Source organism: Lethenteron reissneri, chromosome 21, assembly GCF_015708825.2.
Source record: "Lethenteron reissneri isolate LAM-NWPU_2019-01 chromosome 21, ASM1570882v1, whole genome shotgun sequence".
In the NCBI taxonomy this organism is placed as follows: Eukaryota; Metazoa; Chordata; class Hyperoartia; order Petromyzontiformes; family Petromyzontidae; genus Lethenteron; species Lethenteron reissneri.
Genome location: NC_083799.1, coordinates 16,268,683 through 16,279,134, shown reverse-complemented (window position 1 = coordinate 16,279,134; position 10,452 = coordinate 16,268,683). Strand labels below are relative to the sequence as shown.

At 55.6% G+C, this 10,452-nt stretch overlaps 1 protein-coding gene across 1 annotated transcript in view; it reads right to left on the bottom strand.

Annotated features, from left to right (window-relative positions):
- Positions 1-563: 563 nt before the first annotated feature.
- LOC133344948 (obscurin-like) overlaps positions 564-10,452 on the bottom strand; it is a 43,070-nt gene continuing 33,181 nt past the window's right edge. The window contains exons 42-54 of the mRNA XM_061555277.1: positions 10,140-10,183; positions 9,895-10,055; positions 8,895-9,008; positions 8,271-8,435; positions 7,298-7,456; positions 6,600-6,795; positions 5,764-5,877; positions 5,251-5,418; positions 4,766-4,868; positions 4,321-4,453; positions 3,575-3,671; positions 2,350-2,392; positions 564-1,420 (exon numbers count right to left, since the gene is read on the bottom strand). Of these exons, the coding sequence (XP_061411261.1) occupies positions 580-1,420; positions 2,350-2,392; positions 3,575-3,671; positions 4,321-4,453; positions 4,766-4,868; positions 5,251-5,418; positions 5,764-5,877; positions 6,600-6,795; positions 7,298-7,456; positions 8,271-8,435; positions 8,895-9,008; positions 9,895-10,055; positions 10,140-10,183 (2,338 nt within the window). The 3' untranslated portion in view covers positions 564-579. The remainder of the gene's footprint in view (positions 1,421-2,349; positions 2,393-3,574; positions 3,672-4,320; positions 4,454-4,765; positions 4,869-5,250; positions 5,419-5,763; positions 5,878-6,599; positions 6,796-7,297; positions 7,457-8,270; positions 8,436-8,894; positions 9,009-9,894; positions 10,056-10,139; positions 10,184-10,452) is intronic.

Sequence of the window (10,452 nt, the reverse complement as noted above, 5' to 3'; positions counted from 1 at the left end):
GTTGCTGCTGCTGCTGTTGCTGCTGTACCCGTGGTCGCTTCGCAGGGAGGCTCGGGCTAGCGGAGGAGCCGGGACGCTCCGGGGGAGCTCCTCCCGCCTCGGCCCCCCATCTCGACGCGAGTGAGGAGGAGGAGGATTCTTCTTGCATCTCGCCGGCTCTTCTTGTAAGTTGCCGCTACGTCTCGCTAACACGAACTTTTCTCTCTCTCGTGTGTGTGTGTGGACAGTCGCCGGCCCTGGATGTCGCGTTTTCATGGACTCGTTCAGAGGCGATAACCAACTGCAGTTTACAACAAACAAAGAGCGACCTAAGGGTAACGCGTGCCCGTTGCTTTCAATAACTCCGCGTGATTTTTTTTCTTTCTGGGTACAAAATAATTAAAACAATAAAAATGTATTACAGATTTACGATTTGCTACCCGGGCTACACAGAACACCGCAACAAAATCACGCGACGCACAACGCAAATCTGCACCATGGAAAAAAAACAAAACGGCGAAGCCACTTCTACGACTCGCGCGGAGGCTTTTCCATGGCGAAGCCTCCGCCGCTGCCCACGCGAGTGCCGCTGGTGGCCCGCTACTCGCTGGGCGGGGGCTCGGGCTGCCCGCTATTTTTAGCCGAGCCTCGTAAGCCCCGGCCAGTGTCAAATTGCAGCGTGATCGTCTTCCCGACTGTTCCGCTGACGCCCGACGAGCTGCGCTGCCCTCCGCCGTGGGACACCCAGGCGTGCACCTCCGAGAGGTGAGTCGAACCTCCTCCTCCTTCCTCCGCCGCCGCCACCGCTTCCGAGATGAGGAGCGGCTCGGGCGCCGCGACCGCCGCTGTTGTCACGAGCGCCGGTGACCGCTCCTGGGGCTCGCTGCTCGCGTGGGCCAGGTCCTGCAGGCTGCTCGAGTTGTCCGCGTTCACCTTGTGCAGCTGGTCGGTCGACTTGGAGCGCCGCTTCTGACGGTCCGAGGACGAGAGCTTCTTTGAGCCCTTCGCTCGGGGAGTCTTCTTCACCCTGACCTCGATGACCTCTTCCACCTCGAACCAGTTTTCTTTCTGCGCATCGCTCGCCTCCTGCCGCGCCGGGCCCTGCTCGGACGCGACCTCCGCCGATCCGGTCACCGTCTGCGGCGGCGGCGACGCCGCCGGCATTTCCGCCACCCGCTTTGGCCGGAGGGCCTCTGCTTGGACCGCGGTCGCCGCCGCGGCCGCCGGCGGGCACGTCGCTTCCTCCTCTGCCTCGAGGGCTCCCTCCGTGGGCCGACACTGGCCGAGCCGTGCGCCCTCAGGGCCGCCTCCCTGGGCTCCGCTGGGCGCTGTCCGAGGCTGCGGGGCTGCCAGCGCCACCAGCGGAGAGGGCGTCCGAGCTGCCGGTGCCGGGCGCCGCTTGAGCCTGGGGCTCTTGACGATGGTCGTGATGGTCTCCTCGCTGTCAGTGCACACGGGAGAACCGGACCAGTGACGTTCGTCGCATCGTCGTTTTATTCCAGGCACGCGATTATAAAACAGCTCCCTTCCCAAACTCTGATTCTGCAGAACCACCACGGTGCTGTATATTGTGCAATGACTTAAAAGCAGCCCACACAACGAAATGGCGCGAGTAGAGATGTACATTGGCTCTGTTTTCTGGGATTCTGACACGAGTTCAAAGCTCTGTTTAAAATAATACACAAAGTCAGGGGCAGGTGCGCCATGATAGCCCTCCGGTGACATCAACACATTGTTCTGCGGTGCCTCGCAGAGCCTGGCCATCATAACTCGTTAATTAAGGTCTTAGTTGTTAAACAAGTTTAAAACTAGTTGTCCGATAGTCAGGGACACGCAGCCAAAGTTAGACATTGCCTCCCCGTGACGTCGCCATCCCTCGTGACCTTGCGATGCCACGGTCGCTCGCTCCTACACACACAGCTGACTCGAGCGGTGCTGGCAGTGGTTGTATTTTGTATTCCATCGCCAGTGTCATCGTCCCTTCGAGAAATGTGTCCTGCCCAAGTCATGAGGCACAGCGAGTGCAGTTCGGGAAGTTCAGAGAAATCCCAAGCGTGCAATCGAACCAATGCCTGTCACGAAATATGAGAATAGGTTTTCCCCTTTTTTCTGGCAACAAAACAGGTGTTGAGATGTTAAAACACCAAACTGAAACCTTTTACAAGGAATCATGTCTGCATTAACCTCAATACTTGTGGTCAGAATGCACGTCGTGGCATTCTACCCAATTACATGATCAAATCAAGTGACACCACGTGCTGTGCCTTTGAATATACCATCAGCAAATCTCCCGAACGCGAGCGGTGATTGCATGCGAACTTTGTGTTGCGAAGGGAAATGTTCACCACTGCGAGAAGTAAGTCAACTCACATGATCACCGTCTTCTTGGGCAGTCTGGTCTCCTGTTCGGTTACTGTGGGAAAACAGCAGAGGGCACGATTTACCATTTGTTCACAAGAGCGCACAATTAGTAAAATACCATCTTTGAGAGTGAGTCTTCAAAACTGAGTACTCATTATACAGGGTGCTTCAAAAAATGTTAACATATATATGGGACTATCGTTCTTAATGGAAAAATAACGGATAACACACTGTAACATGATAACAGATGTTTGTTAATAGCTTCCACTTGTTAGCCAGCATTGTCAACACATGCCTGGAATCTTCTCCCGGTGGTCTCCAGAGCCCCGGAGGCACATTTCACGTGGTGTTGTTGCAAATGCTAAGGAGTGCTACCATTTTTTTAAAGCATCCTGTAAATAGTAAGAGCTAGAAGCTACAGAATCTGTATAAACGTCTCCCTTCGCTGAGTCTCAAACTTCCTTTTTAGGAGAGTCCTGCCTGTGGTGTTTGACTCATGCCTCTGTTGAGAAAGAGGAACCTGAAGTATCTAAGAAAACCAATTACTACTTCACATTTCTGTTTATGAAGCAGGTAGCAATGCATAAAATATTACTTTACTTGCGAATTATGTATTGGTTCGCGTGATTACAATTTCTGTAAATTATTTGCCAATTACATGTAATCTGATAACATAGGAATGACGACAAAGGACGTGGGGACAATGAGACGAGGAGAATCAACGATTGTGACAATCCATTGATTTGCAGGGAGAGGAGAGTGAAAATAAAATTGTGACTTCCCCAGCGTGATTCCGATTGTGCTCTCGCTGCCGTATCACAAATCGATTAATCCATTCAGAACTCTCCATTCGAGAATGGCCCGCAGAAGCAGATATCACAGAACTAATCTTGATTTGAAGCTTTCGTGACTGCAGGAATCCATACTCTCTGGTTCTTTCGGTAAAGTCACGTGGGTAGAAAAAATAATAAAACAAAACACGACGTTTCGGTCGCAACACAAGCGGCCGTCTTCATCTACGCGACTTTACCGAAAGCACCAGAGAGTATCACAGAACTACTTCTGAGAGCCCTTCGCGTGGCTTCTAATCCACACACTCGGGGTCATCACTTCCTGTGGGGATTCGGAAGTGGCCGCTGAACGCCCCAATGACGCCGCGTGCTCAACACTCAGCGAGCGGCCCCCGTGTGCGTGGAGCCTTCGGGGAGGGAGGAGGGGGGGGAGGTGGCCTCACCCTCCACCAGCACGGCCTGGCTGGCACCGGCAGCCCGCACGGGGACGGGCACGTACAGCTCCGCCGAGTCCCTTGCCTCGCCCGCCGCGTTCACCAGCTGGGGGCAACGGAGAGAACACCACCATCACCACCACCACCACCACGACGACGACAACCTCGTTCACTTCGCTCGTTCTCACTGACCAACGGCAACGGGGAACGTGGCCGAGCCACTCGGCCTGAGCAGTTCCCTCTGTTGGAGACGGCACAGCAGCTACATTGTTATCGAGTCCCATAAATGATGGAGAAATGTAAAATTGCAGTATCGAAGCTTGACGTGCTGATGCTGCGCTCGTGTTGGTCTTCAACCTCACAAACGTTTACAAAACCACAATGAACGTGTCAATTGGTGACATCTACCCTTAATGAACCATCGCTTGCTATTCCACAGCCACAAAGCATTCAACACAACCTTTGTCATCGGCTAGGGAAACGGTCGACAAAGATGGACAGGCAGCATTGTGAATGTAACTGGGAAGTCCTTGTGCCAGTCGACGCTACAGCGAAGAATCACAGAGAGTGGACGAGCTTCACCGTCAACGTCACCGACACTCGGCGATGAGCAGAACAACAAACGACAGAGCGAGAGCCGTGAGCACAAATACTCTCACTTGAATCCTCGGCTTACGAACTCGGCTTACGAACTCTGGCAAGGCGAAGGAAAGATTGCACTCCTGTGGGTGAGCACGCCACCGCCAGTCGCTCACCAGGCAGGTGTATTTGCCCGCGTCGGCCTTGCTCGCCCGCTGCACGGTGAGGCTAAGGCGGCCGCGCTCCTCATCGCTCTGCGTTCGTAGCCGCTCGTCACCACCGCACACCTCCTCGCCATCCTTGAACCACCTGCGCGCCAACCCCCACACCCCGCGGCGATGTTTACACGAAGATTAATTTATCCGCCGCTGAATTAAGGCCTTTCCATGCCGTTCCAGTCACGCTAGTTGTGTGACCGTAGTTCACCACACTGGTTCAATACGAGTCGGCGAAGGAGCGGGTTTCGGACATCACTCATTACCGAAGGGCGAGATGCTTGAGTGCAGTTAGATGAGGCGTAATTACGGATTCGTGCGTTTCAGAATGCAGTCTCGTGCACACAATTGGTGAAGCATTGCTATTCTGTTATCTCAGCGTAGCGGGTGAAACTATTCAAGTCACCTGGCGAGCGGGAAGGGCTCCCCCGTGACCTGGCAGCTAAAGCGGACGTCCTCGCCCTCCTCCAGTGCAGCACTGCTCAGCGGCGTCTTGAAACGGGGAGGCACTGTCAGGGCGGCAGGGAGCGGCAGGGAGAGACGGCGCGGTCATAGCGAGTGAGCGAGCGCGCGCAACACACCGCGTCGGCGCGTCTGGCGTACGTGAATCCAGGAGCGATGGGAGTGTGGGCCTGGGAAGTGTTCGGGTGCACGTGGGTCGGAGCGTGTAGGTCGGAGCGCGTGTGGATGAGGGCGTATCGAGGTCTGACGTCGATTTGAGGTCGGGCGATTCATCTGCCAGCGAGCCTTTCCACACTTCACGTGGCCTCAAAGTACACCCAGCCCGGCGAAGCGCTACATGGCGACGTCACCGCCACTTTGGTGGGTAACGGCGGTTGTCGTCGTTCTGAATCTGCTGGTCACCGAGGGGCGTGGGCGTTCCCGGCTCACCGAGCACGTTCAGGCGGGCGGTGGAGCGCGCCGTGCCGGCGGGGCTGTTGGCGACGCAGCTGTAGTGACCGGCGTCGGAGGCACACACGCGGATCACGAGCAGCCGGCAGCCACGCCGCTCGTCCTCGTTCAGTGAGAGGCGGTCCTCCATCTCCAGTGGCCGCTCGTCTGTGCGGTGCACGCACGCGCACACGTACGTACGCACACACACACGCACGCGCACACATTCATGCACACGGTGAGGGGTGGGGGGCCAAGGTGGCCAGTCAGCGACGGCTGCAACAACTTGGAGGGTCCCTCTGTATCATCAACACGACTCGTTCGATCACTACGCCGGTTCACTTGATTCTCGTTTCACCTCCGAATGGGTGAAACGTCACGAGATTTGACCGGCAGTGAGCAGCATACGCTCTCGTTCGTTCTCTCTCTCTCTCGCTCGGTTGCTCAGCAATGTGGAGGAGATGCAGTAGGCGCGGCAAGGAGTTGACGGGAGTTGTTGGGGCTGTGCGTTACCTCGGTGCCAGGTGATGACCGGTCTGGGCGAGCCCGACACGCGGCACTGCAGGGTGGCGATGTCGCCCGCCCGCGCCGTGCAGTCCGATAGCGGCTCCACGAACTCGGGCGGCGCTGCGCACGTCACCCACACAGGACACGTGTTGCTCGTTGTCACGCGTCGCTCCTTCACACGCGTCGCTCACTCTCGCGCGTCGCTCGTTCATTCTAAGGGCCTTCGTTTCCAGAGCTCAGCCTGGATTTTCCTATCTATCTATACGACAGCTTCATAGAGATGGATCTCTTTGTCGTTTGTAAGGAATGATGTCATCGTTTACGGGAAGATACGTTGCTAGTTTTTATGATGTGAAGATGATTGTGATATCAGTTTCACGTCACTTTTTTAATGTCTATTGCCTCTTTAGTGTGGTTTGTTTGTGCTTTGTTGTACTACCAGTACAAACAGAGGTTAGCTTACATGTTCTTTGGCTGCCATTTACTTGAGCCTTTTAATTATTGCAACTGTAACAGTCGTGACGCACGTGCTATCAGTTACACAGGAAACAGTGACATCCTATAACTGCTGTGCGGTCAATTATTACTGTGCTTAGAACTGTAATTATGTCCGTTGTATAATTAATATGGTGTCACAAAAATCTGATAAATTGTAAATTAAAAGGAGCAACGATGATACACATATTTTTGCGGAATCTGACAGAACGATTCTCGCGTACGATAAACGCCGTGGCTTGGCCGTGTCACGTGACCCCGGCACGAGCACGTGCGTGCGATGGGGGCACGTGCGTGCGATGGGGGCACGTGCGTGGCGCGTGGGGGCACGTGCGTGCGATGCGTACTCCAGGCCTCCGGCGTCTCCTGCACGTGCCGCTCGATTCCGCGCTGGAGGTGCTGCAGCTCCAGCAGCCAGGCCTGCTTCTGCGCGGGGCTACGGGCCCGCAGCGTCAGCTTCTCGAGGCCGCTCTCGCGCTCGTCCCACAGCTCCAAAGTCCGCTCGTCCGTCTCCGCCGCGCTGCTCACCTCCACATCGCTCAGCTGTGGGCCGCGGGGGGGGGGGGGAGATGAGGGGGGGGGTCATCGATGGCAAACGCAACGCAAGAGACGTTGACAGAGCGGTCACGATGCAGACGAATAAAGTCACGGGGGTCCTGCCCACAACGGATGTAACTAACGGTCATTGAAAGCAAGTGACATGTACAGCCCCTAAATCCACTGCTGGATGAGTACATCCCTGTGCTGCGCGTGGTCAGTGTGGGTTGGTGAAGGTGGAAAGGACAGATGTCGGATCATAGTAAATACAGGAATGGATTTGCTGAACGTATTCCCACAGCAGCCTATAGCACCTGGTCTATGCACGGTGGTGGTCGCCCATCCAAGCACTATCCAGGCTCCAACACGCTTAGCTTGCGAGGTCTTGACGAGACCAGGACCATTCCGGAGGACTTGGTCACGGTCATTAAAAAGCACACAACTGTAAATCGCGCCAAAGTAGATCCCAGGCCCCCACATCGTGCCGGCGAGCCGTGCGGCGTCTCACCGGCAGGTTGTGGCGGCACAGGAAGACGATGGAGTCCGTGCCGCTGCCGCGCTGCGGCTTGCAGATGAGCAGGCGCGTGGGGAAGAGGAAGAGGTGTCGCACTCGACCCCTCCAGGAGGCGCGCGGGCTCGGCCGCCCCTCCCACACCACAAACGTGTCCTGCGGGCGCGACCGCGCGCACACAAAGACAAAAAGCCTCGTATAGCCTTGCACGGGGACTGTTGGGCGATAAGGACGCTGTTAGCGAGCGCCTCGTACACAGATGTGCGCGACCGCGTGCACACGGCGACACGGACCGGCCCGCAATAAACAAACACGACGGGAAGCGCAGCAGAGCCACCTGTTGCCCCGACACCTCTGGCTTCTAAGACGTCACTCAGGACTTTCTGGAATTTGTAAAACGTCCCTCAAGCTGGGGCGTGCAGCTGAAAATAGCGTGCTCAGCTGACCTTCTTGAGGGCACTCATTAAGGCACCAATGCTAAAGGGCACCCATAAGCTTCTCGGCGCACGCACCGTGCGGACGTTACTCTGGACTTGGCCACCCCCTAACCCCTAACCCCTTACACGTGGTCCCGCTGACGGCTCTGCCTCCCCGCTTCATTATTATTATTTACAACCTTTGTCAAAACACTGTGCGACGGCGGCCTCCTCGCCCTGTGTCGGTGATGAGCGTTGCTTGACCATTCTTCTCCACGCTGGTCAGGGCGAGTTGACGAAAGGGCTGGGGGTTGCGTGGTGGGAAGCGGGAGGCAAGGCCGCAAGCCCAGTTCAGATACCACTCGCCACTGATGTTAGCCGTGGCTAGGAATCGAACTCAAGTCGTGTGCTAGCCAGTGACGCCGCACCGGTTAAAATCCAAACATTAAACTGTATAATTTCTCCCGAGCGTACCAATAATGACGTTGGTTTATCAACAAATAAACGTTTCCACAATTTTGACATCCCGCTGTCGCTGTGCGTGGGCGACGTGCCTGCCGGACGAGCGGCCCCAGGTCCGGCAGGTCGCTGGGCGCCCCCTCCATCATGGAAAGGTGCATCTGGTCCTCGGCACGGCGCGGCACCGCGGCCACCAGCGCGTAGGCCTCCTGGAGCTGCGCGCAGTCGCCCCCCCGGTCGGCTCTCCGCCTGATCAGCTCCTGTGGCACATGGGCGTCACGTGACCTCCTCCGCTTGTCATACGTTATAGGGTTTTCCACGTACATTGTGGTGGTAGCAAAGGGGGACGCTGTCGTGTTTTTTTCTAAAAAAATAATCCAATCTGTGCGTGTACTGTGAATACGTGAGCGCGTGTGTGTGTGTTGATCTGTGTGCGTGTGTGCTGCGTGTGTTGACCCGTGCGTGTGCGTGCTTGCCAGAGGTGGAACATTTTGTGGATGGCTCTTCGCCCCCAGCGTAGGGACAGGCAACGCTTCCTCTACCGGCTCAGGGCTCTTAAAGGCGATGAGCACAACTATCATTGCTCATTTGAGCAGGAAATCACTTTGATTCTTATTTTTACTCCACGTATTGTGGTCACCCACGACCCACCGGCAGCACATGCCTCCCTGGTGCATCCCACGGGCACAGACGGAGGGCCGTGCTGCTCTCCCCCTCACCCTGAGCGATGACTGGTAGGCCCCGAGCTGGCCCAGCGGCAGGTCCAGGTACTCCTGCACGGAGCGGAGCGGCCGCGCCGGGCTCGGCCCCTCCTGCAGGGCCTCCTCGTACCTCTGCGAGGGGGCAGTCGGTCGCGCACAAAGCGCCGACGACATCACTTGGGTGTTTTTTTGTTGTTTAATAAGCGATCGAAAGGGCACTCGTCAACTCTGAGCGGGGGTTCAAAGCGAACGCTGTCGGCAACGTTGCTACCGTGGCACACGCAGCGTCGCTCTGCTCCCGCTTGTGTTTGATAATTATAAAACGAGCCTCCCTTCTCCAAATCTGTGGATGGACTTAAATAATGAGAGGATTCGACGCCGGAAAGGTATGAACGTACGCTCTTTGTATTTCAAATGTTATCGTCGGCGTTTCACAATTTACAAGCGCACAGTTATCCAGACACGATGATGCACTGCAGTAGCCTGCGCACACTTCCTTTCCAGCTACGTTATTTGGAAGTTAAGAATTATCGCTCAAGGATAAATTTGCACCGCATCATCCGTGTCATCGCAAGCCAGCAGGCAACCGTACACGATTCTGAAACTTTACCTCGTGCCTCGTAAAACGATCAACTGCACACGCCAGTCAAAACGAGGATGAGCACAGTTTGACCGATTCAAGGCCCGAGTCTCCCGGGAGGATTTAAAACGATTAATCGATTGATCCGTACGCTCAGAATGAGATGCATCGCGCGATGTGAGATAGACTCAGTTGTAAATTCGGTTTTTTAAATCTAAATAATACGCAAATGTATGTGAATGTATTTTATTGCAAAACAACAAATGAGACGCAGCAAACGAGACAGAATGTATCAAATAGAACAAAACAAAACAGATGACACAAACGATATCGTACCAAACGAGACTAAAAGAGTAATTGATTCTTGGATCGTGACAATTTATTGTATTTCCGTCGGGGTTTGGTGGTCCTGCGGATGGATCGTCACGTGTCCCTCACCTCGAATGCAGCCTGTGTGGGGCCGCTCATGAGCAGCACATCAGCCCTGGGCTTTCCGTACAGGAACTGCACGTGGCGGTCAAACTCGTGGCGGCTCTGCAGCACGGCACGTGCCACGTCCTGCGTCGTCCTGGCACGAGCGCAGGCGTGGAAGCAGCACCCTGGCCAGCGACGATGCGGGCAGCACGGGAGGGGGAGGAGAGGAGGAGGAGGAGGCCGAGGGGCAGGCAGACAGTGGTGGTTACCATCCCCGCGTCGAATAATGAGAACGGGGTTGGGAGGAGCGAGCCTACGGATACGGCCCACGAATTCATTTCACAACGGCCACGGCCATGTGATACTTAGCCGACATCGCGACATCTTCACGGCACCAACCGAGCACTAGAGGGGAATATATTCACCCTGGCAACGCCGCTCTGAGTCTAACGTTAGCGCCGCTCAGTCACTTATTGTCAGCCGCAAGGGGCTCTTTAAGCTCAGCGGACGACGCGTGCGCATTATTTTATTTTCTGAGTTGTTATTGGGTAACACACATATGCGCATTAACGCTGTGATTGG